Genomic DNA, 26678 nt, shown 5'->3' with positions numbered 1-26678 from the left:
AAATGACACTAGGTGCCGAGAACACTACAAGTACAGTAAAGTGACTCTACTTTCAATTTACAATCGTGCCACTTTCTAGCCCTTTTTTGACGAGTCAGATACAGCTAAAAGGACGCCGCCATTAATCCCTGAGCTGGTTTTTTTACTGTTTTATTGTTTTATGATTTTATTGACCTAGCACTAGTTTTATTGTCTTAGTAGCAGCAGTAACCCAATTCTCTACTCTGCTGCCTTGCCATTAGCAACATCAGTTAAAACTTTTTCTGGAAACTGCATATTACCAAATCACACCTTCCCGAGCGCTGAGCCGTATAAATGGTAATGACAAGGAGAAATCATCAGCAGAAGAGCCTCTCACTCGAGGACGATGTACCTAGAAGATCTCTACAGTCCAAAATCACAAGTTTCTTTACACCGGTTGTTGACTTAACCCACTCAGACCATCAATTTTCATTAAGTCCGCATTCATCTTCTTTGAGAGCTAATTAACACGAGTGGACATTAGACCACCAGCTTTCTGCCAAACCTTCCTTGAACCATCCTGTTGCCAAGAACCTAGAGGAGGAGCTCCAGGACGCCGGGTTTAACAACTCTTTGAACTCTTTTAATGAAACTTTGCTATCAACTTTTCTAACCATTGACTCTTATCAAACATCCAAGGGTCAGCTATCGCCACCACCTGGTAGAAGGAAGGAACAGCCTCCAGCAGTTTTGGTTTCTGACTCAGCACAACATTCTCTACTGCTTGACGAAATAAAACTTGTCAAGGCTTATATTTCAGAAACCAACCAGCTACTTAACACAGTGGTACAGGTGGTTCGGTCCCTCCTACCTCCTTCTCAGGAACCCTCAAATGAGTCTACAAATGGTCCGGGCAAGAACACGAAAAGAACAAAGAGAACTTTGCACCACACTAAGAATGCAAAGAAACCAAAAAACATTAAAAACCCAAAACCCAACTTTTCCAATAAAATGAATTTTAAACCTTTGTTCAAACTTCTTGAGCCTCAAAGACCGAAGTTAATTCCAAAGCAACTTGATAGCATAATCAACGAAAAGTGCTGTGCCTCCGATTTGGGAGATTCTGTATCCATAGCCCCTCCTCGGCTTCTCAACCACTCACGTGTGGTTGAAGCGAATAACCCTTCAACCTTGAGTGACTTCCATTCTCCGTTGACGGCTACCAATCAAAATTCTTCGTTCCCCTGGAAACTAGTACTTCAAGTGGATAAGCTGGCAATCTCTTATAAAGGCAAATCTACTGACCGCTGACTATTGTTCCCAAACATTGCATTTTTGGACAACTGTCTCAGTAAAACTATGTCTGCCTCTCGGTGATTGAGTTTTATAAGAACTATGAAAATCTTATCTCAATCTCCTCATGAATGGCGATCGATCATTACATGCCACTCGCGAGCTATGGCGAACCATATTTTCCGAATAAGGAATTCCCTGCACAAATTTGGTCTTACAGTACAGAGATTTTACTTAAATGTATCTCCCCCTACCCCACTTGTAATCCCGTCCATACAGTCTAGGCACCATACTACTTCCGTGTCAACAGCCAATCCAAGCATTACTGATAGTTCATCGCCCTTGTATGATTCTTTTTCTATGATAAAGAGTCACCAGGAACAGATGGACTCCTCACAATTTCCTGCGGTGCCTTTTCAAGAAATGGAACCCGAAGAAAGTCAACTTGCTGAACTGTACCTTACACTTCCTGAGACTGAAAGAGTGTCTCTTATAAATAGGCTCCATCAATTGATTCTTCGGCTCAAGAACATAAGAACATAAGAACATAAGAAGAAGAGCCTGCTGGATCAGGCCAGTGGCCCATCTAGTCCAGCATCCTGTTCTCACAGTGGCCAACCAGGTGCCTGGGGGAAGCCCGCAAGCAGGACCCGAGTGCAAGAACACTCTCCCCTCCTGAGGCTTCCGGCAACTGGTTTTCAGAAGCATGCTGCCTCTGACTAGGGTGGCACAGCACAGCCATCATGGCTAGTAGCCATTGATAGCCCTGTCCTCCATGAATTTGTCTAATCTTCTTTTAAAGCCGTCCAAGCTGGTGGCCATTACTGCATCTTGTGGGAGCAAATTCCATAGTTTAACTATGCGCTGAGTAAAGAAGTACTTCCTTTTGTCTGTCCTGAATCTTCCAACATTCAGCTTCTTTGAATGTCCACGAGTTCTAGTATTATGAGAGAGGGAGAAGAACTTTTCTCTATCCACTTTCTCAATGTCATGCATAATTTTATACACTTCTATCATGTCTCCTCTGACCCGCCTTTTCTCTAAACTAAAAAGCCCCAAATGCTGCAACCTTTCCTCGTAAGGGAGTCGCTCCATCCCCTTGATCATTCTGGTTGCCCTCTTCTGAACCTTTTCCAACTCTATAATATCCTTTTTGAGATGAGGCGACCAGAACTGTACACAGTATTCCAAATGCGGCCGCACCATAGATTTATACAACGGCATTATGATATCGGCTGTTTTATTTTCAATACCTTTCCTAATTATCGCTAGCATGGAATTTGCCTTTTTCACAGCTGCCGCACACTGGGTCGACATTTTCATCGTGCTGTCCACTACAACCCCGAGGTCTGTCTCCTGGTCGGTCACCGCCAGTTCAGACCCCATGAGCGTATATGTGAACTTCAGATTTTTTGCTCCAATATGCATAATTTTACACTTGTTTATATTGAATTGCATTTGCCATTTTTCTGCCCATTCACTCAGTTTGGAGAGGTCTTTTTGGAGCTCTTCGCAATCCCTTTTTGTTTTAACAACCCTGAACAATTTAGTGTCATCAGCAAACTTGGCCACTTCACTGCTCACTCCTAATTCTAGGTCATTAATGAACAAGTTGAAAAGTACAGGTCCCAATACCGATCCTTGAGGGACTCCACTTTCTACAGCCCTCCATTGGGAGAACTGTCCGTTGATTCCTACTCTCTGCTTTCTGCTTCTTAACCAATTCCTTATCCACAAGAGGACCTCTCCTCTTATTCCATGACTGCTAAGCTTCCTCAGAAGCCTTTGGTGAGGTACCTTGTCAAACACTTTTTGAAAGTCTAAGTACACTATGTCCACTGGATCACCTCTATCTATATGCTTGTTGACACTCTCAAAGAATTCTAATAGGTTACTGAGACAGGACTTTCCCTTGCAGAAGCCATGCTGGCTCTGCTTCAGCAAGGCTTGTTCTTCTATGTGCTTAGTTAATCTAGCTTTAATAATACTTTCTACCAGTTTTCCAGGGACAGAAGTTAAGCTAACTGGCCTGTAATTTCCGGGATCCCCTCTGGATCCCTTTTTGAAGATTGGCGTTACATTTGCCACTTTCCAGTCCTCAGGCACGGAGGAGGACCCAAGGGACAAGTTACATATTTTAGTTAGCAGATCAGCAATTTCACATTTGAGGTCTTTGAGAACTCTCGGGTGGATGCCATCCGGGCCCGGTGATTTGTCAGTTTTTATATTGTCCATTAAGCTTAGAACTTCCTCTCTCGTTACCACTATTTGTCTCAGTTCCTCAGAATCCCTTCCTGCAAATGTTAGTTCAGGTTCAGGGATCTGCCCTATATCTTCCACTGTGAAGACAGATGCAAAGAATTCATTTAGCTTCTCTGCAATCTCCTTATCGTTCTTTAGTACACCTTTGACTCCCTTATCATCCAAGGGTCCAATTGTCTCCCTAGATGGTCTCCTGCTTTGAATGTATTTATAGAATTTTTTGTGGTTGGTTTTTATGTTCTTAGCAATGTGCTCCTCAAATTCTTTTTTAGCATCCCTTATTGTCTTCTTGCATTTCTTTTGCCAGAGTTTGTGTTCTTTTTTATTTTCTTCATTTGGACAAGACTTCCATTTTTTGAAGGAAGACTTTTTGCCTCTAAGAGCTTCCTTGACTTTGCTCGTTAACCATGCTGGCATCTTCTTGGCCCTGGCGGTACCTTTTCTGATCTGCGGTATGCACTCCAGTTGAGCTTCTAATATAGTGTTTTTAAACAACTTCCAAGCATTTTCGAGTGATGTGACCCTCTGGACTTTGTTTTTCAGCTTTCTTTTTACCAATCCCCTCATTTTTGTGAAGTTTCCTCTTTTGAAGTCAAATGTGACCGTGTTGGATTTTCTTGGCAATTGGCCAGTTACATGTATGTTTAATTTAATAGCACTGTGGTCACTGCTCCCAATCGGTTCAACAAGTCCTTGCCTCTGGCCAATCTTTCATCAGAAAAGATCGCTTTTCCCAAAACAGATGCTCCTGCCTCATCTCACCAATGTTCCTTGGTCAGAAGCACTACGGATCACAAATCAAATGCCCCTTTTCAGGCTGAGCGATGGGTCAGAGCCAGATTTTTGTCCTCAGAGGAACTTGGATCTCCCACTAGTCAAAGGAACTCCTTACCTCCTCAATCCGAGTCCCTCCCAATGCAAAAACACTACATCAACAACGGAGCAATTTATAGAGATGACATTGGCTCTCTAAACTTAATTACTGAACTTAATTGACAATGCTACCCTACACCAAATTGTGTTTATCCAATTCCTTCCGATGTCTCTATTTCTTATTGTAACGCCTCTCTCCCTATCTCAACTATCCCCTACATTTCCTTTCGTGGAATATTGCAGGATGGAATTCAAAGTTAACAGATTATGAGTGGATTTCATATCTTTATAGATACGATATTATTTTTCTGCAGGAGACTTGGATCACTCACAAACCCTTCCTAAACGGTTTTATTGCCTTAGATCTCCCTGCTACTCCCTCATTGAATGGCAGAGCAAAAGGGGGTTTAGTGATTTTTATTTCGACCTCCCTGAATATTAAAGTATCCCCTATCCAGTCTTTGAAATCCCTTGCGATGGCAGCGTTAATGGAAACTGATGCCCTTTCTATACTGCTTGTTAATGTTTATATGCCCCCCCTTATGGCTTATGCTTCCATAGAATCTAATTGGGAATTGCTGGACCAGTATATTTTAGACCTCGAAAACACCTACCCTAATGCAAAAATGATAATTATGGGAGATTTTAACGCAAGGATTGGCTCCAATAATGATGTATTGCTCTCTTCAAAACTTTGGCGTGGTGAGGAATGTGACCATTCAGCCTTTCCTTACAACAGGAAATCGAAAGATCTGAAGATTAACTGTGGAGGAATCTGCCTAGCTCGCTTTGTAGCCAGTCACCACTTGATCATCTTGAATGGCCTTGAGAATGTGGATGACTGTGCAGAGTATACGTATATTTCTAATCTTGGAAGCAGTACAATTGATTATGTACTAATTTCTCACAATCTAATTAATCTGATAGAAAAAATTGCCATTGGAACAAAATTAAATAGCAATCATCTTCCTCTCAATTTTTCATGTTACACCCATGAGAAGTTGTGCTTATCCCACAATTACAGTTCTTCAGTAAACTTTCCTGCTTACCATAAGAGGTCCATTTGGACACCTTCCTTAGCTTCCAAGATAGGAAAATATCTGACTTCCTCAAATACTCTGGCTATTCGGTCTCTTTTAATGAATACGGATTCCTTAGACGAGCTCCTTATTTCATACGATTCCTTATCCTCATCTCTAAATACTCTACTATCCACTCGGCCATCTAACCTCAATCCTAGTAAGATTGAGCGTCCCAAATGGTTCGACAAGGACTGTTTAGCCTTAAAACTCCAGCTAAGGTCTATTTATCTAAATTACCGCCAGCAACATTTGAGCCATCTCCCTCCAGTGTACTATTCAACTAAAAGAAAATATAAGGCAACTCTTGCATTTAAAAAGAACCAGGCACTTAAAGAGGAATGGAATAACCTTATTTGCGCATCCAGGTCAAAAAACTCGGAGAGTTTTTGGTCTATTATTTCGAAGGCTTTCAGACCACTCTCCCTAGCTATGTATACTATCCCTTCTCAAGCCTGGGAACGTTACTTTAAGGCCTTATATCAGAACGAATGCTCTAACAACTTAATCTCCTTTTTGTCATTCGATCCCCTTATGCTACCCGTTTGGTCGCCTGTTAATCAATCCGAAATAAGAGAATTGATTGCAGGGCTAAAAAAAGGTAAAGCGCCAGGCCCAGACAATATTCCTGCCGAGCTCCTACAAAATTTCCAAGATTGGTGGGCCCCACTATTAGCCAAGTTGTTTACTAGATTTAATGAATCGGGACATTTCCCGATATCCTGGCAAGAAGCAATAGTTATTCCCATCTTCAAAAAAGGGAATAGACAAGATCCCTCCAACTATCGTCCTATTAGTCTTTTATCAATAATAGGAAAACTCTATGCTTCTTATTTGAAAATAAAACTCCAGTCCTGGATGAATGATCAAAACATCCTTGGCATAGAACAAGCAGGATTTAGAAAAGGTTTTTCGGCTCTAGATCACTGTCTTGTTTTACATCACCTAGCCAGAAAATATAGTAAACATAAGGGTATCGGTTTGCATGTCGCCTTTATTGATTTAAGGGCCGCATTCGACTCTATACCCCGTGACAAACTCTGGTTCAAATTATCTGAAACTTCCATCGATAAAAGACTTTTTTTTCTGATTTATCAATTACATCAACACACATCCCTTCGAGTCTGTTGTGGTAAGGATGGTGGTTTAACAAACCCCATCCCTACGTTTAAAGGGGTGAGACAAGGCTGTATTTTAGCCCCCCTCCTTTTCAATCTATATTTAAACGATCTGAAAGATCACTGTCTCTCTCCAGAGTTTCATATTCCCAAGATTGCCGATGAGCGCTGTCCATTGTTGCTATATGCCGACAATGCCGCGCTCCTATCCTTCTCAAAGATTGGCCTTAAACGTATGATAAAGGCATTCATGACCTATTGTACTGAGAACCAATTATCCATAAATTATGACAAAACTAAGATTCTAGTGTTCTCAAACCGAAGAATCTTTCCAGTTTGGACAATTAATGGCCACGAAATTGCCCAAGTTGCTCAATATAAATACCTAGGTATTACTTTCCATTCCTCTTTGAGCTGGGCCACTCATATAAGAGAGGCAGTAACGAAAGCAAGATACTCTATAAAGAGTCTACTCCGATTCTTTTATTATAAAGGGGGTCGTTTTGTGCCAGCAATTATCAAACTATTTAAATATAAGATCATACCCCAACTTTTATATGGAGTACCAATCTGGATCCACTCTATGGATTCCACAGTTGAAGCTGTCCTCTCTATTTTGTTACACCATCTTCTAGGGGTCCCGAGATGTTCACCATCAGCGGCACTTAGGCTCGAATGTGGGCTTCCTTCAATGGAGTGCCAGGCTTGGTTAATGACTGCCAATTACTGGGTGAAAATATCAACTAATACTCCTCTGGGCTTCCTATCTCTATATTGGAAAGATACCTGCTCCTCCATTTGGAATAAAAAAATAGAATTAAAATTGTTGAGAATGGGTCTGTCCAAAGAATATTTAGTCCTCCACTCGCCAAGAGAAGCGTTAATCTCAATTCGATCCCGCCTTAAGGATATTGATTATCAGACTTCAATTACCATGGCTTCGAAAACATGCTCTCCCCTGCATTTAAAATTAACTTTTGAATTTGGTAAGTTTGCTCCTTACTTGTCTTTCCTTACTATTCCCAAATTACGTCTAGCTTTCTCCAAAGCTAGGTTTAACTCTTTAAACTCTGCGATTCTTGAGGGGAGGTTTAGGGGGGTTCCTTACGAACATCGTATTTGTCCCTGTGGCTCGGATAATATTGAAACCCTCCGCCACTGTTTCCTCGATTGTCCCTCATATTCCCAGATCCGAAACAAATTTCTTAAACTCTTATTGATGAATCTGCAATACAAATATAAACCTCCCGATGTCATGGTTGCTTTTATTCTCTCTGGCTCAGATAAAGGAATTGCCATTCAAGTTGCCAAGTTTGTTTATGTGGCCCAACTAATACGTGCTTCCATCTAATGTCGACAATTTGCATTGTTTTACCCAAATAGAGTTTTGTATAATTCTTATGTATCACAGATTTTATTTTCTAACCTGTCTGTAATGTATTTTTATGCGCTTGTTCATATGGGTCCTTGACCGCAATCAATAAATAGTATAGTACATCCAGTTCTCATATAGTTTTGGAAAGTGCAAATTCGATAGATTTGGCTTTAAATGCAAACAGCATTAAATTTCTCCTGTATCCCTATGCCTGCCCCATGTCTGTGTTTGTGTTGTCACACCACTCTCATTAGGTGTGTGCTATGATGCTCAGAGCAGTTTCCCATTATGCTTTGACTGATGGAGGGCTGCTAGGATTCCCCTGCCCAAGTACAGGGCTGCTATCATAGTTCAATCTCATACTTCTCTGGGCCTCTGCCAAATGGTATTGGCCCTTAATGATATTGCTATCTTGGAAAATAAGCCTCAATATACATAGGAAGGATTCCAGGAACACCAAACGACAGCTGCTTCCAGGAGAGCTTTGCCCGCATTGAATGGTTCCCACCAATGTAAATCCAGAAGTCCCTGACCGCATTTTTATGACTCCTAATAATTTGTCAGTGTTAAGTAACTTTGGGATAAATCAATGTAAAATTGTAAAAGGACCAGGCCCATTGAACACAGGCTTCAAAGATGACTGTTATTGATTCTTCAAAGGAAAAGGGATTTATAACTCAGGTGTGGTTTTTAACATGCTTAAACATGATTCTGCCGCAAACAACTGAGTAGAGGTATACGTGGAGTGTTCAACGTAAGATTTTTTAAAATGGAAAAATAGCAGCAATACTATCATTAGGTACTACTTATTCATCTCAGCTGGCAAAATATGGGGAAGGCTACTATTAAAGGGCAGCAAGAAGTCTATTACAATTACTAATAATTTAGGTGTACTTATGACATCCGCCTGTGCGAGATTCCAATCCAGACTGTGAGGTTCCGACGTATGAAGTGGATCTCAAAATGTCAGAATCCCTTGTTGCTACAGAGGCACATTTCTGAAATTTTGCAAGTTGAATGAGAGGGGATTCCTGTTACTTTTTTGGGGAGGCGGCAGGCTCTTTGCAGTAAAAATGGTTCTCAAAGTAAGGTGGGATCAGGCTAGCCCCTTTGTTGTACCTCTAGCAATCCTACTTCTTGTCAGGTGGACAATAATTGTGTCTCCACCAACCACCCCAAACCAAAGAATGGTCACTAAGCAGCAGTGGTTGGGGGCAGCACAGACGGGGTGGCATTGCTCACCTGCCTACTGATCTATGAGTGTTGCTGCTGGTTCTTGAGAGTGAGAGGGGGAAGGGCATGAAGCGAGGCATGGCAGCAGAGCTAATCCGACACTCCTGCTGCTGTGCCCATGCCACGCCTCGCTCTCTGTTTCTTGCTCCTCCCCTTCTCCCTCTCAGGAACCAGGAGCAGTGCTCAATATTCTATTTATTTATTTATTAGGTTTATATCGCACACTTCCTCCCAGTAGGAGCCCAGGGCGGCAAACAAAAACACTAAAAACACTCTAAAACATCATAAAAACAGACAGTTCGGAAGGCAGGTGAGCAGTGCCACCCTGTCTGTGCCGCTAAACTAACTGCTACCGATTCTAAGTAAAAACACAACAAGAATAAATTAAAAATCAAACTCTCTAATCCAAAGGTTTTAAAAAAACCAGGTATAATGCACAATAGCATAATAGTGTAATTGTAACAGGATAATATTACAGTTGAGAAACTATTAATGTGTAATACTTTTAAAACTTGAAATGCTGGTTTTTGATATTTACTTTGGGTCTCTCTCTCTTTCTCTCTCTCCCCCTGACCCCTCAATTTTCTCGTAGTTCCATACAGGTGCAAATTCTATTACAATGTTTTGAAATCCAGAACCCCAGGCAGAGTTCATGTCAAAGAGGTGTTAGATTCTTGGAGCAATTACAGAAGAAAACGGAAGGAATTTGCTTGTCCCCTATTCAGTACCAAAATGTCTTGGACCTCTTCTGTTGGGGAAAAAAAAAGCCAGTTTCACCTACTTGAAAGCTCAGGGCATTTTTACACATAGATCTAACAATGACCTGAGCTGGATAATGGGTAATAGATCTGGGTAATGTACATGTCGCTTTTGTATTACAGAATGAGGAGAGATGTCACAGGCACTTTCGGTGCAGCTTTGCAAATAAAGTCCAACAACATTGCTAATACAGAACATTTTTTTAGCCTTCCTGGCCCTGCATAACTATAATTAATAGTTTGTTGTGCACTGGTGGTAACTAAAAGGAAGCGGGGGGAAGCAATTGTATTCTAGTTTTCAAAAGCGTCCCTAACAGGTAACATGTAAGATATTATTAGGACAGAACAATGTCATTAGGCAGAGTGTGGCAACTGCCTCAGGTAGCAGATACTGGGGGAGCAGTGGCAGCCCCCTGGCTGTTCCTTCTGAACCTCCAGCCATCCCCCCACATGTCCTGTCCTGTGCTTCCTAAACTGGCCTGCTGCCTCAGATGTATCCCCTCAACAGTGTGAAAGTTAGATTCTACTACCAGTCCAATCAACCTCTGTACATGGAACGGGCAGGAGGCCTCAGTGGCAAAATGTCTTGGGACGGCCCTGGGGCACAACTAGATATGATGACAAAATGTGTGGTTTTGAACACCAACTTCCCTGCATAAAACTAATATGGGAGTCATGGGGGAGAATCAACACACAGAATGGACGGTGCTTAACCTTTCCCCCACCCATGGATTCTCCCTTGTAACAAGCGACTCCTCCAGGCAATTCCAGGTATTTTTTCATCTCTATAGGAGCCAAAACTGGGCACAGAAAATGGATGAGCACCCCTGCTTACCTCCTGGCACCCCCCACAAGTTACCCTCGCTGCACATTATCTTGACACATATGGCGCTGAGACTGGACATTTGCTATGGTAATATCTCCTGCTTTTAACACGTGTGACCTGGGGTGGGTTAATTTACAAGCTTGATTTTATTCCTGCCAGGGACTTTGCAGTGGAGGCTGATTTGCTAGGGCAAAATGGGGTCCTGCCCCACCAACCTTAGTCGGTTCTCAACCAGCCCTCACATGCTGCCTTCTTATTAAGTAGCCCAGGGGTTAGCGCAACCTAATAGCTTCCTCCTCCTTAGTCTCACTGTTGCCCTTCTGCAACTCAGCAGGAAGGAGGATGGGGACAAAACTAGGATGAGTGGGCTCTGCCTGTCATTGGCCCTGGCTGCACTGACTCTTGGTTTCCCTGCCTCCCACTCTACCAGTCCCAGAGGCCACCAGCCACTGGGACAGCTTTCAAGTCGATCCTGACTTATGGCTACCCTATGAATAGGATTTTTGTGGTGAGTGGTATTCAGAGGGTGTTTACCATTGCCTCCCTCTGAGGCTATTTCTCCCCAGCTGGCTACGGCCTGCTCAGCTTGCCACAGCTACACAAGCCAGCCCCTTCCTTGACTGCAACCAGGGCTGGCCCCAGGCATGCCAGGACCCTTGGGCACCAGCCTGCCATGGGCCCTGGCACACACACGCATGCCCCACCTACCTACCTACCTACCTACCTACCTACCTATCAGGCAGGAGAAGGAGCAGCAGGTCAGGCGAGCAAGCTGGTGGGGGTGGGGGTGGGGGATGAGGGGACAGGGGGCGGGGGACAGCGGGCGTGAGTGGGCCAGCAAGTGGGTGGGCAGCTCCCTCCCTGCGATCCATGGCAGGGAGCCTGCCACAAAGGGGAGTGCTACTCCCCCACCATAATGAAGGGCCCTTGGGACAGCAGGCGGGTGGCTGGGGGGGAGGGCGAGTGGCTGGGGGGCAGCTCCCTCCCTGTGGTCCACGGCAGGGAGCCTGCCACGAAGGGGAGTGCTACTACTCCACCATAATGAGGGGCCCTCGGGAAGGTGGGCAGGTGGCTGGGGTGAGGGTGAGCGGGGGAGGAGGCAGCTCCCTCCCTGCGATCCACAGCAGGAAGCCTGCAGCAGAAGGGGAGCATTACTCCCCCACAACAACGAGGGGCCCTCGGGACAGCAGGTGAGGGAGCGAGGGAGCCAGTGGGGGCAGAGGGTGAGCGAGTGGGGGGTGGGACAGCGGGTGAATGAAGGGGACTGGAATGCAAAAGTAGGGAACAGAGAAGAACTAGGAATTGTGGGGAAATGGAGCTTAGGAGATAGAAATGAAGCAGGAGAAAGACTTATTGAATTATGTGAGGCCAATAATTTGTTTCTTGCAAACACATTTTTTGAGCAATCGAAACGAGGACTCTACATGTGGACATCACCAAACAGTTAATATAGGAATCAAATTGATTACATGATTGGTAGCAGAAGATGGAGAAGTTCCATACTTTCTGTAAAACCAAGACCAGGAGCAGACTGCGGGACAAATCATAAACTGGTAACATCGAAAATCAGAGTAAAGCTAAAGAACAACAACAAAGCAATCATCATGCCAAAATACAATTTAAATAACATCCCAGAAGAATATAAAGGTCAAATAAGGAACAGATTTGAGGCTTTAAACTTAGTTGACAGAGAACCGGAAGAACTATGGAGTGAAGTCAGAGACATTATCAGGGAAGAATGCAAAAAGACAATACCTCTAGTTAAAAAGAGAGAAAGACCTCAATGGGTGACTGAAGAAACTCTTAAAATTGTCAAAGAGAGAAGGAAAGCAAAAGCAAAAGGAGATAGAAACATGGTTAGAACCCTAAATGCAACACTACAGCGACTAGTACGTAGGGACAAAGAGAACTACAGTAGTTACTGTATAGAAATAGAAGAGGACAACTGAAAGTGTAGAAAAAGAGCCCTATTCCAAAATATTAGAAAAATTAAAGGGGAATTTAAACCAAGAATAGGGATGTTGAATAATCAACAGGGGAACACACTAATGGACCAAGATGAAATAAAAGGAAGATGGAAGCAATATACTGAAGAACTCTATAAAAGAGATGCAAGGATGACAGATATATTTATGGAGGAAGAACCAGAAATTTTAGAATATGAGGTGAAAGCTGCTCCTAAAATACTTGGAAGAAACAAATCACCAGGAATAGATGGCATACCAATAGAGTTGCTACAAGCTACTGAGACTGAATCTGTCCAAATTTTGACAAAAAATTATTAAATATGGAAAACTAAACAATGGCCCACAGATTGGAAGTGTTCAATATAATCCCAATTACAAAGATAGGGGATCCCAAGGAATGCAGTAATCATCAAACTATTGCCTTAACATCCCATGCCAGTAAAGTAATGCTCACGATTCTACAACAAAGGCTCTCACCATATATGGAGCAAGAAATGCCAGATGTCCAACCTGGATTTAGAAAGGGAAGAGGCACCAGTATAATGCAAATATACATTGGATAATGGAACGGACTAAGGAATTTCAGAAGAAAATCACCTTGTGCTTTATAGATTACAGCAAAGTCTTTGATTGTGTAGAAAAACTATGGAATGGTTTCAAAGAAATGAGGATGCCACCGCAACTGATTGTCCTGATGTGCACCTAATACTCTGGACAAGAGGCTACTGTAAGGACAGAATATGGAGAAACAGATTGGTTCCCAATCGGAAAGGCGTGAGACAAGGGTGTATTTATTACCCTACTTGTTTAATCTGTATGCAGAACATATCATACGGACAGTGGGACTGGACCAAGATGTAGGAGGTGTGAAAATTGGAGGGAGAAATATCAATAATTTAAGATATGCAGACGATACCATACTCAGAAACCAGTAATGATTTGAAACGAATGCTGATGAAAGTTAAAGAGGAAAGCACAAAAGCAGGAGTTCAGTTGAACATCAAGAAGACTAAAGTAATGACAACAGAAGATTTATGTAACTTTAAAGTTGACAATGAGGACATTGAACTTGTCAAGGGTTATCAATACCCTGCCACAGTCATTAACCAAAATGGAGATAATAAGAAATCAGAAGAAAGCTAAGACTGGGAAGGGCAGCTATGAGAGAACTAGAAAAGGTCCTCAAATGCAAAGATGTATCACTGAACACTAAAGTCAGGATCATTCAGACCATGGTATTCCCAATCTATATGTATGGATGTGAAAGTTGGACAGTGAAAAAAGTGGATAAGAGAAATGTGGTGTTGGAGGAGAGCTTTGCGCATACCATAGACTGTGAAAAAGACAAATAATGGGATGTTAGAACAAATTAAACCAGAACTGTCACTAGAAGCTAAAATGATGAAACTGAGGTTATCATACTTTGGACACATAATGAGAAGACATGATTCACTAGAAAAGACAATAATGCTGGGAAAAACAGCAGGGAGTAGAAAAAGAGGAAGGCCAAACAAGAGATGGATTGATTCCATAAAGGAAGCCAGTGTGGTTCACGACAGATGATATTGGAGGTCGCTGATTCATAGGGTCGCCGTAAGTTGTAATAGACTTGAAGGCACATAACGACAAAAACTTCGGATGGGTCTGTATCTTTAAACTGGACTTGGACTAGGCAGCCCTTCAAAGGCCTTCATGTAAAGACTAGGGATGGATGAGTCTGTCAATTTCAGTTCTGTCAGCTTTTCATTTTCCCATGCAAATTCTGTTCTCTGCATGCCCACATCAGTTTGCAAAAAAATTTTTTTTTTAAAAAGAGGTCCTCATGAAAATTCTAGAAACAAAAACAGTCAGCATCCAAACAGCCACAAAGAAAGAGCGGAAAAAATCCCAAAAGTGAGAAAAGTTTATTTCTTCAGAAAGTCCATTAAAAATTTAAGCATTTTTGCTATTAGAGATTGCTACAGACTATTTTATCCCCTGATGAAGGCCCAATATAGTAGAGGCCAAAACGTGTTCGGCTTTCCCAAGTAATAAATTTTTCTCAGCAATTTTGAATTTTTTTCCTCATGAAAATTCAGCAGCATTTTAGTGCCAATTTATCCTAATATACACATTTTTGTTTGCATTTTTGCCTAATACACACATTTTTGCAAAGCAGTTTCGCCCTTACAGAATGCATTTCTGTATGCTATTTTAACCAATACATACAAATTAATGCACACTTTATTCTAGTATGTGCATTTTTGTACACATTATTTGGCTAGAAAAAGGCACTGCAAATTTTGGAGAAGTGAAAATTTGGAAGGATGACCATGTTTCAGTCCACATATTATTTCAGAAAGTGAAAATTAGGGAGATTCACCTGTAATTGCAAACATTCCTACGTGTGGCAACTCTACTAAGGCCTGTCCTCTGTAAAGGCATTTACAGTACAATCCAACACATGTCTACTCAGAAGTAAGCTCCATTGTGTTCATTAGGACTTTCTCCCAGGTAAATGTATTGGATTGCAGCTATAGTCTACTTTGCTTTTTACTACAACTCTGAGTTCCACCAATCAGATATGGGAGCAAAAGACATACACCCAGAATTACACAGTTCTGAGGCCTGGAATTTGTTTAGGATACCAAAACAGAACTGAGTTCTCTTAGTCCTTCTACACAAAAATCCACATCTGGTTATCCCAAACTGTTTTCATCTCAGCAGTATAATTTACGATGGGGGTGAGGGGAGTCATTTCGTTACTGCTATTGTAAAAAAATTGGGAATCAGAAATACTTTCCAGCCTACTGTAAATCACCCAGATGGGTCTGCTAGGACTACCTTCTGCCCACCTGTGCTGCATAGTTCTTGCTATCTTAAAATCCAGCCTTTGTTTGTTGGTTTTATTGCAAATTTGCCCTATCATCAAAAAAGCAAAAATTTTGAAGGGGCTTTGAAGGGGCTGTCAAAAGCCGCTGATAAATTGAGGTGCATTTTGACAATAAGAAAAGCAAAAGCAAACCTAACACCTGTTTTGGCTCAGCTTTATATATGTACTGATCTCATGTCTGACTTCCAAATCTCCAGAGGAGATAAAGCAACACATTAAAGGCCATGCACTATCCAATAGCTGTGAATACAGCTCATGTCAAGGTGGCCTATGTGTTTATCATCTTAACACCAAAAATGACACTTCCAAGGGCTTACTAGACCAGTGGCTTTGCTGAACCTCACTCAATGTTTTCTCTCCCCATCCCTTTACAAAACATTGAGTACACAATGTTGCCTTTGGTGAATTTTGGATGGTTTAGTTCAATCAGCAATGTGCCAAGAGAGCATGAAATCAGCTAAAAGTAATTAAGGAAAAACCTATTAGCTTGATTGCTTAAGATGCCTTCCTTTCCTGAATATGTAAGGAAATAATTGATCCCCCCCTCCCCGCAAAGAGAGAAGGGGTGGGAGAAAGAAGCCTAACTAACATTACCGCCACATATGTGCATATGCATTTTTCCTCCTTAAAAGATGGTTGTAAAACAGCAGCATGATCATACATCAGCTAAACGTTTATTTTTGCAGCTAACTAAGAGAAATACATTTGTTGATGTGATATTGGCTTGCCAAATTGTTAGAAAATAGCAGCAGCATGCTGATGGTATTCGTGATGCAACCCCTCCTAAAACAAAACAAAAATGAAAAATTGTCCACAGCTTGTTTTTCTAGAGAAACTTTAGCTGAAGCATCAAATATCGATATAATATTGGAATGCAGGAGATGTCTGTTTACAAATGACCAAGCGTGGATGTTCCATAGCTCAGTGGTAAAGCACATGATTTGCATGCAGAAAGTGCCACATTCAATAGCCAATTAAAGGGGCTTGAGGAATGTTGGAGAATTCCATTTGACATTTCATGTACATGGTTGCCTGAAGTCAGGACCAGAAACCATGCAAGTGACTATGAGTGGTACTTGCTATCATGCTTTTAGTCTGCAAATGTTACATAATTACCTTATTTTCTGCATTGTTTTGGACATTTACCTTCCATGCATCATCATCATCGTATTATTATTATTATTATTATTATTGCCCACGTGTCACCAGCAGGACCAAGATGGCTTACAGCAGTCTAAAATTCAGTAGTAAAAGCAATTAAAACAGATTACATTTACAAGAAAGGGTGGGTCCTGAAAACATACATCTCAAGTGCCAAAGGCCAAGGTAAAGAGGTGCATCTTTAGTGTTCACCAAAAACTGTGCAGCGAAGGTGCCATGTGCACCTCTGTGGGGAGGGAATCCCACAACTTAGGGGCTGCCACATAGAATGCTTTCTGCTGCCCCCTCAAACTTCCGAGGGTGGTGGAACTACCAAGAACACACACCCCTTTGCTGATCTTCACACACGAGAGGGTGTGTAGGGAAGGACATGGTCTCTCAGATATTTGGGCACTGAGTCATTTAGGGCTTTATATACTAATGTAAGCACCTTAAATTGGGCCCGGAAATGAATCAGCAACCAGTGCAACTGTTTTAAAACAGGGGTTATATGAGTTCTAAAAGCAATACCAGCTAGTAATCTGGCCACTGCATTTTGGACCAGGTGAAGTTTCCAAGTTGTCTTCAAGGGCAGCCCCACATAGAGTACATTGCAATAATCCAATCAGTTTGAATGTCTTGTGTTTGGTTTTGCCTAGATTAAATTGGAAGTTTTACTGTTTGCCCTTATTGTAGTTTTATTTGCCTGCTTTCTGAAACAATTGTTATTTGTTTACTGGGTGAAGGCAGGCATGAGTTCTCATGTGACAATGCAAGAGGTGGTGCGAGCAGTGTATTTCCGTGTGTGCACACGCAGGGGCCTGTGGCAGTCTGTCTGGTGACAGCCCTGCATACAGAGGTTTGTGTGATTTCACCTAGTATCAGCACCAACCCATAGGCAATTGACATAGCCAAACCTTGAAGTCAAAGCCAAGGAACACACCAGAGCCAGGGAGTCCTTCTTATTCAGCTGAGGTCACAGCCCAAACAGGAAACTTTTCATAGCTCTTCCTACCCAGGAGGCAGGCAACTAATCCGTTTTGCATGAAAGAGAAGTTGGGGAATACATCAGTTGGATTTTGAACAAAGCCTAGATAATTAGTATAAGCAGTCCTTTACTATCTTTACTATTTGTATGGTAGTGGAAAGATTTATTTGCTTTGGAGTATTCGTGAGCTGTAAGAATGAATGAACAGCTCTGCAGGATGTTAGGTATCATCCAAGGTAGAGTCAGGGGTGGCAATGCGTCAGTGCACATGCCTGTCATAACTCAAGATGGCAGTGCGGGCATGTTGACACCCCTGCCACCATCTTGGGTGATAGCAGGAATGTGTGCTGACGTGGCAAAGCAAGAGGTAGCGCGACTGAGTGTATTAAAGTACATGGGTGTGCATGCGCAGGGGGTCATGGTAGTCTGGTATCCAAGGGCTCAGGGCAGTCTGGCACCAGCCCTGTTCTCCCCCTCCCCTGTGAAGGGGCTTTTCAGAGAGGTGGAGCCACTGCTTCATTTGCAGCCTTGCCGCAGCCACAGAGTGGACGTGGCAGAGGGCAGGATGACTGAGCCTGATGTCATCATGTGACAACTGTGAGACTGTCTCAGGATCCAGCTAATCCTGGACTGGCTCAGCCAAGCCCCCTCTCCATATAATGAGCTGAGGATGGCATTAACTTGCTAGTGCCCTGGCGGCTTTGGTATATGCACAGAAAGCAAGAATGGCTGGTGTGGGAGGATGGTGGCAGTGGTGGCTGGTGCCCATTGGGACTGGTGGGGCAGAATGCCAAGCAGTAACATTAGGAAGAGCCATCTAATCCTAGTTTTATCTCCATCCTCCTCCCTGCTGGGTTCTACAAGAGCAACACTGAGATGGAAGAGGAGGAGGAAGCTGATAGCCAGGGCCACTCCCTGGACTGGTTCTAAGTAGGAAGGCATGGAGGCAGGGCCTGGCTGAGAGCAGACTGATCTTGGTGAGGCAGTGCCCCATTTGCCCTAATGGTAGGGTGATACTGACCTTGGGACACCATGTATCTGGGTGGTATGAGGGTAGAATAATGTGGCAACAAGGTCAGAGCTGCGCTGGAGCACCAGCAGAAGTCCTGGAGTGGCTCTGATGCTGCACCAACCCTGCCCGAATCTCACCGCTGCTCTGCCCTACTCCTGCACTGTCCAGGTACGCACAGCAATGCTGGTGTTGAGAGGGTGCCACTGCCCCACTATGCCACTGCATCATCCGTTCCTGGCAGGAAGGCCTACGGAGAACAAAGTCTTTCCCATGCAACATGCATGTTGCACACTGTCTTACTACACTTCATAGATTACACAAGTTGGCTGACCTAGAGCTGGTGCAAACCAACCCAGAATATTTCTACTTTTATGGGCCTTGTCCTGGCACACCTGTAGATGTTTTAATTGCTGTAAACCGCCGAGAGACCTTCGGCTATGGGGCGGTATATAAATAAATAAATAAATAAATAGATGCCTCACAAGAAGAGGAGAGGGACTGTAGACCACATACCTTGCAGGCAGAATGTCTCAGGTCCCTGATTATCTCCAGCTTTTTCTTTTTTAAAGGATCATATTGCAGGTGTTTGGAAAGACTTGTTCCTGAGGTTTTGGGGAGCTGCTACCAGTTAGAGTAGACAATACTGGGCTAAATGGACAGGTCTGACCAGTCATGAGGCAGCTTCCTATGGAGGGCTGACATCAGGGTTCAACATCATCAAGAGTCTGTCAAGGCCCACACTTCAGCAGGCGCTCCACGGCTGATCACTCTCAGTTGCAACTTCTCTTACCTTGCAGCCTGCTCAGCTATTCTGTTCCTCTGGCCCAGAGGGAACCACCAGCATCCAATGGGACTGAGCTGAAGGAACAGTACCTGCCTGATGATTTTTTGTCCTTTGTTCTATGGGCATTGATCAGAGAGAGAGAGAGAGAGGGGTGGGTGGGGAGGGGGAGCGACTGACCAATGTCAGGATAGTGGAGAGGAAAGGTATCCACTGAGGGAATCTTGCTTGGACCTCCCTCCCCAACCACCCCCCTGGAACTGGCACTATTCCTATATGCCAAGAACTAAGGTGAATGGTGGGATATAGCTGGTTAGCAAAACTGGCCAAGAATCACAACAGTTGCTGCCTATAGCAATGGAGTCAACAGATCCCACACTCCCGAATGGCAGCAAATTCACAGCATCATCAAGACTAAGAGGTCTGGCAGTTGAGAGATGTGAAGGTAATGCCAAGGCATTCTGCATCTCCACAACAAGGGATGATTTAAATTCCTGCAACAATCAGTTAGGATGGCTCTGAGGTGCTTAGAAGAAAGGGAAGAAGTAATGGAACACATTCACTCTTTGATTCATACGGTCTGAGTCAGCATTTTCTTTCAAAGGAGAGAGGTTGCTGGTTCCTCAGCACTCACACTGCTAAGTCTTGTATGGCAATTTATTCTTGCAGAAATTAATTAAAAATGCATTTTAAAAAGTTATGTTATATACACCGAGTATCTGCTGCAATGTGTAGGGCTCCTAAACTATTTACACCTGGGTTCCCCAACAGGATCTCCTGACACATCTCTCTTGGTGCCTTTTTAAAAAAATTGTTGATTTTGTTTGAGGATTGTAATTGTTTTTAAATTACACCTCTTTGGGTGTTTGGTGGAAGTTGTCCATTTTGGGGGAAGGTATTGCTTTGTTTTGGTCTGTGTTTTGTTTTGGGGTGTGTGGGCTTTTGCCTGGTTTTTTGAGGGCAGTGGCAGTTATAAGCACCACCAGTTTTATTCTGTGACATAGGTACTTAGGGGTGTTCACAACAGTTTCTCAGACTCCCAAATATGCAGCCAAATAAATCACCCCTAAATCTGTTCTAGGGATTCCATGAACCCTCCACAGCAGTTTTGGAGAAAGTGCAGTGGGCATGCAGGGGGAGGAGAGGTGAGTTAAGTCCTGCTGTGCTAGAGGTAATCCTTGCGCTGATGGGACAACGTAATAGAATACTACCCATTAATTCATTTAGGTAGCACTTTTGTTTCTCTGGCCTGTGTTTCTTTACTCACAGTTATTCTAGGTCACCGTATCTTTGGTTATTACAACATGCTAGAGATGGTTTTATGGATTTTTCTCCCCTTAACTTGAAAATGCATTCACCTTGATGCAGCAATCTTGTAGCACCACAATGGGGAAGCTATGGCCTTCCAGACGTTGCTGGGCTTGATCTTCCATCATCCTCAGCCAGCATGGCCAATGGTTAAGAATGATGGAGACTGTAGTCCAATGACATCCAGAGGGCAACAGGTTATTCATATCAGTAGTACATGTAGAAAAGTTCTTCTGTCTGTATAACACCTCACAGAACCTGCAGCATTGGAGGGGGGGGATAGTAAATCAATTGATTTTTTTTTTTTGCACATGTGGATCTTTGTGAGAAGCTGAATGTTGGAAGATTCAGAACAGACAAAAGAAAGTACTTCTTCAGACAGTGCATAGTTCAACGATGGAATTTGCTCCACAAGAGGCAGTGATGGCTACTCACTTGGATGGCTTTAAAAGAGGATTAGACAAATGTATGGAGGAAAAGGCTATCAGTGGCTACTAGCCATAATGGCTAGCCTCCGCCTACATAGGTGGAGGCAGTATGCTTCTAAATACCAGTTGCTGGAAACCACAGGAGGGGAGAGTGCTGTTTGCACTCAAGTCCTGCTTGTAAGTTTCCCATGGGCAGCTGATTGGTCACTGTGAGAACAGGATGCTGGACTAGATGGGCCATCGGCCTGATCCAGCAGGCTCTTCTTATGTTCTTGCTGTGCAAGTAAACCAGAACATTCTGCATGTGTTGGAAGAGCAGATCCAGCACTCTGCTGCCAAAAGCACAAGGCTTTCCCCATGTGGAAATGAGCCCAACCGAAACTTCAGTCTTCAGCAATGTATAAATATTCATTTTTACATTCCAGTGTCTACAACTTATAATCTATTTGCCTGCCTCTTGCTGTATCCACCTGAGGGAATTTTATGCATGGCAATTTTTGGTGCCTTAGCATCTCTAAATTAGGACCTCCGCTCTTATAGATTGGCAATTCATTGGCAGAGCTTTTTCCTCATCTTGCACTCCCAATTTGTACAGAAGATCAAGAAGCAAGAATATTTGACATGCATATATATTGGCCAATTTCTACAAATCCCAGAAGGCACTGAAGCACATTTTTACTGCGGTTATCTCCTGTTTCTCAGCTAAATGGTGATACCAATGGATTTTTTTAAAATAAAAAAGCTACCCTTTTGGGAAATAATGAGATGAAAAAGCCGCTTTGCTTTGTAAAGGAAGTGGCTTTCTCGATCATCTCAATGTTGCAATTGCCAGTGTAGCAGACTGTTTGGCATCATACATGATCCTAAAAATAAAACAAAACACAGAGATGACAATAAAAAGGATCTCACATTGTGTGTCAGTGAACCTGAAGCTGTACATGGACAACACCTAAAGCAAAGGTGGGCAGCCTGTGTCTTTGGTGTTCACTTATTCTCACCAAAAGAGATTAAATGCATCATCCCCCAAAAAGGCACAGATATGCATAAAATTTACATATGATAATTTATAGATATAGATGCAAACTTAGAAATAATTACTATAATTTAAATAGAATGCAATAATCTCACCATAGTGGGGAAGACTATAACCTCGTGACTGTGTGCCTGCTCAATCTGCTGACCAAGCGCTAAATGATGATGGGCAATTTCAAGGCCCCTACTCTGTCTTCTTATGATTCTTTGTATTTAAAGTGGATTTGGACTAGGCAGTCCTTCAAATAGTCAGATTGACTTTCGTTCTGTAAAGCAGGACACATGTCCTACTATGCAAGGAAGAAGGAAGAAGGAGGTGGTGACAGAAAGAGAGAAAATTGGTATTCCTATGCCCCCTGAAACAGATTATCCCTTAGGGAATGCAGCCCTCAACAGAAAAAAGTAGTACTTAATCAAGCCTCTGCTTGATTATTTTATCATTCTTGGACTTCCTCCGTGCTAACCTGCCACAAAATAAACATGAAAGCCTTGTTATCACCTCGTTCACTTGCCATAGCAAGGAAAGTCCATCAACGATCTTAACCTTCCAGCAGATGACATTATTGGTCATGCTCTGAAAAAAGTCTTGAAGCTACACTTTCCTGCCTTCCCCCTCCATTACACCACTGCCCATGTGAACTTAATGTAAATGTATCAGGTGAGAAGGATGCCTCCAACATGTGATACACATTGTAAACAAGCAAAGCCATCACATGAGATCTCCCGACATCACAAGGAGAACATCATGTGGATTGGCCACTTCTGGATCTAGCCCTCTGGCTGGATGCAATTTCACTGTCATGTGTAGTTTGAGTCTGAGATGTGTTTCTAGTTTTATGTTTTTTGCTGGGCAAAGCAGGTAAAGCTCCATGGATATCCCTTTGTAAATTACAGCAGAGATGGAAAAAAACAAAAGGCTTGAACTTGATCCAGTGCTCAACCTTGGGACTTATTTTCTGTTTGAGGGACAATGTTGACTTAAAGGATAGTCACATTATGATGCTCTGGAATTTTTCTGGTGTGGATATAAATCTGAGCATGTGCAGAGTGTATCTTCCTCCTTACTACATAACCACAGCCAGTCATCTGTTTCCCAGGTACATTTGAGAGAATGGGACAGCCTTCAAGTTCTTGAGAAAAGAGAAAGAGCAACTCAGAGTTAGAAAGCACTTTCCTTACATTAGCTTCAGTTTGTAAGTTTCAAAATGGAGGGAATGTTGTCCCTTTGAAACAGTTCTAACCTGTCAGAACTATTTTTAAAGGCTTCCAGTTATGCAAACCTACCCACCCATCTTTTACTTGCAGTTAACTTGTAGTTTAACTTGTAGTTTCCCTACATTTTCTTATGATCCAAAAATTCTTACTTATATTTAGCCAAATTCTTTCTGATTGAACTTTAAAGCCATTAGTTTTAAACCCTACCTTCAGTTGAGGAAAAAAACATACTGGAGTTTATAGCTGCTTTTTGCACATTTGAAAGCTGTTATCTTGTCTGTATAGTTAATTCATCATGGATTGTTTATCACGGGTCTTGTGTTTAAAATCCTTGTAATCTTCACTGCATTTTCCAATACCTTTTCCCAGTTTGTGTATTTCCCCCCAGTAGCATGGTGCTCAACTTTAAAATCATCACTCAAAGGAATGTTAAAGGTTGAATTGCATGTTACGTTTTGCGGTTTAGATAAAATATTTCTATTGACATCATGCCAAAATGACCTCCCAAAGACTTCAGTTACAGAGCAACCCTACACATGTTTTCTCAGAAGGAAGTCCCGCTGTGTTCAATTGCATTTGCTCCCTGGTAAGGATGGAAGGATCTGAGCATTTTGGTTTACTCAGTTTCTCAGTTTCCCATTCTTAAATTCAGTTCTCCACATTTCTGAAAATTCTACAAGAAAATTCATCAGCATTTTGGTGCGAATTTCTCCTAATCAACATATTCTTGCATGCAGGTTTGACTAATGTACTCATTTCCCCTAATATAATACATTGTTGTAAATGTTGGTTGGTTGGTTGGAGAACTGCATTGCAAAATTCGGATAAGTGCGAATGTCGAAAGATGGCTGTGTTTCAGTTCTCAAATTGTTTTGGAAAGTGCAGATTTGATAGATTTGCCTTTAAATAGGAACTGAATCACATTTCTCCCACACCCCTGTTCCCAGCTAAGTTCACAGAGGACTGCTGTTAGGTATTGTAACATATAAAATATTTGCTCTCATTCAGCTACAGACCTGGGATGTGATAGGAACTCTAGTTGTGGTGTAGGACTGCGTGCGGGAGTGGGGCCTCAAACCCATTGAAAAGAGGGGACTTTTCACAGGGAAAATAAAGGGTCTGCTGATCAGTTCAAAGGGATGACTGAACTGAGCTTGGTAAGAAGGGTGTGTTCTCTTGAGAAGGGCAACCAATACATAAGGGGCCACCGTGATTTGGCAACAGACTCAGGTGCAGTTGTGAGGGGTCAAGTGCCTCTGCTTGACCCCCTCTGACATTTGCTTCTGACATTAATCGCCTCATTGTGGATTGGCAGAAGAGAGCCAGATCTCTCCATCCTTTGTTTTCCTTGCTGGCTGTGGAGGAAATGGGACCAGCATCAAAACAGAGTGGACTGCTGGACGAGGGTTGGAGTGATCCTTTTCCATGCTGGCTGTGGAGGAAGGGGCTTGTGACTGGCCCAGAATAACATCAGGTTGTTGGAGGAGGGACAAAGCAATCCATCTTTTCTCTGTCAGGCCATAGGCTCAACTGCATGGAATTCCTTGTCACCTAAAGCAACCAGGTGTGTAGTTAAAGGAAAGGCTGTGGTAAGGTGGGCTTGCCCTTGAAGACTGTTTGGAAACTGCAACAGGTTCAGAGTACAGTTGTTAACTGGAACAACTAGAACTGGCACTTATTCAGCCAGTACTTCACCGGCTTTCTCTTTGTTTCCCATGCATTTCAATGTGCTGGTTTTAACTTTCAACCCCTCAATGGCTTAGCAGCAAGTCAGAGTTATTCACCTTTATTTTATTTGCCTCCTTTGCTGCAGTACCTTATATTTGCCTTGATGAAATTTCACGCTAGCCCAGCTGCTTTCCCAATTGACTAGGATTGCTTCTAATTCTATTCCTATCTTTTCTTTGTATGCACATTGTATTAATTCAGTGACAATTAACAATTCACAAACAAAATGTACCTATTTGATCAGATTCAGCACCCAAGTGAAAAAGAAATAGCTAAAACAGGATATATCCTGAGGATTAGCAAAGTGGTTTAGAATCTTCTCTTTTTAAAACCCAGCACAGGACAGCAGTAAGTTAAAATCAATATTAGCTTGGGCCAGTTGAAAATGTCAAGCAGACAGTCTCATGCAAAGGCCCTGTAATCCAGTTGGATTCCTGTTATCATCATCCATTTTCTTGCAAATGCAGAAGCAGAACCCAACAAGTTTCTCTTCATCTTGTAAGAAAATAGTGCTGTCTGCCATGATTTCTTCTTAACAAATCCCCACTGGCTCTACCAGTGATCATTCTTTTGCTCTAGGTGCTTGCAAATTAACTGTTTTAAAGATTTGTTCTAATTTTTCCCCAAGTACTGAAATGAACTAAGTCATTTGTCTCTTGAGCCTTCCTTCTTTTATCTTCCTTCCTTCCTTTTTTTTTTTTTTTTTTAAAAGAAGGTTCAGGTCATGATCCAAGGATTACATATGAACCACATACTCAGCTCTATCTCTCCCTACCACCTGATTGCTGGGAGGGAGTGCTCATCCTAAACTTGTGCTTGAAGGCTGTGAAGGGCTGGATCTAGGCTAACAAACTGAAACTTAATCCAGACAAGACGGAAGTACTGCTGGTCAAGGTAACAACTGCACCAGGGACGGAGTTGCACTCCCCTTGAAGGAGCAGGTCAGCAGTATGGGAGTCCTCCTGGATCCTGCCCTGCTGCTTGAATATCAGGTGGCTGCGGTAGCCAGGAGTGCTTTTGGCCAACTCAAACTGGTCTACCAGCTGCGTCCGTTCCTGGAGGCAGTTGACTTGGCCACAGTGACACATGCATTGGTGACATCGAGGCTTGATTACTGTAACGCACTCTATGTGGGGCTGCATTTGAAAATGGTTTGGAAATTGCAGTTGGTTCAAAATGCAGCAGCCAGAATGTTAACTGGAACACAGAGTGGGGAGCATATCACCCCTGTGGTTTATCAACTTCACTGGCTCCCAATTTGTTTCTGGGACCAATTCAAAGTGCTGGTTTTGACCTTTAAAGCCCTAAACGGCCTTGGACCAATGTACCTGAGGGACCGCTTACGCCCATGTGTACCTGCCCGGGATTTAAGATCATCTGCCTCTGGTCTCCTCTGCGTGCCTAGAATAAAAGATGTTAGACTGACAGG

At 42.7% G+C, this 26678-nt stretch overlaps 1 protein-coding gene across 2 annotated transcripts in view; it reads right to left on the bottom strand.

The window, feature by feature from the left end:
- The window catches only part of KCNB1 (potassium voltage-gated channel subfamily B member 1), a 260306-nt gene that overhangs the window by 11755 nt on the left and 221873 nt on the right, over positions 1-26678 (bottom strand). The window contains exon 1 of one of the 2 annotated variants that reach the window (XM_061631344.1): positions 292-650. The exons of the other annotated variant lie outside the window; for it this stretch is intronic. Within the exon in view, the coding sequence (XP_061487328.1) occupies positions 292-339 (48 nt within the window). The 5' untranslated portion in view covers positions 340-650. Of the gene's footprint in view, positions 1-291; positions 651-26678 lie in introns of those variants that run through there. 2 annotated transcript variants of the gene reach the window in all.

Source organism: Rhineura floridana, chromosome 6, assembly GCF_030035675.1.
Source record: "Rhineura floridana isolate rRhiFlo1 chromosome 6, rRhiFlo1.hap2, whole genome shotgun sequence".
Taxonomy (NCBI): Eukaryota; Metazoa; Chordata; class Lepidosauria; order Squamata; family Rhineuridae; genus Rhineura; species Rhineura floridana.
This window is presented reverse-complemented; position numbering and strand designations above follow the sequence as displayed.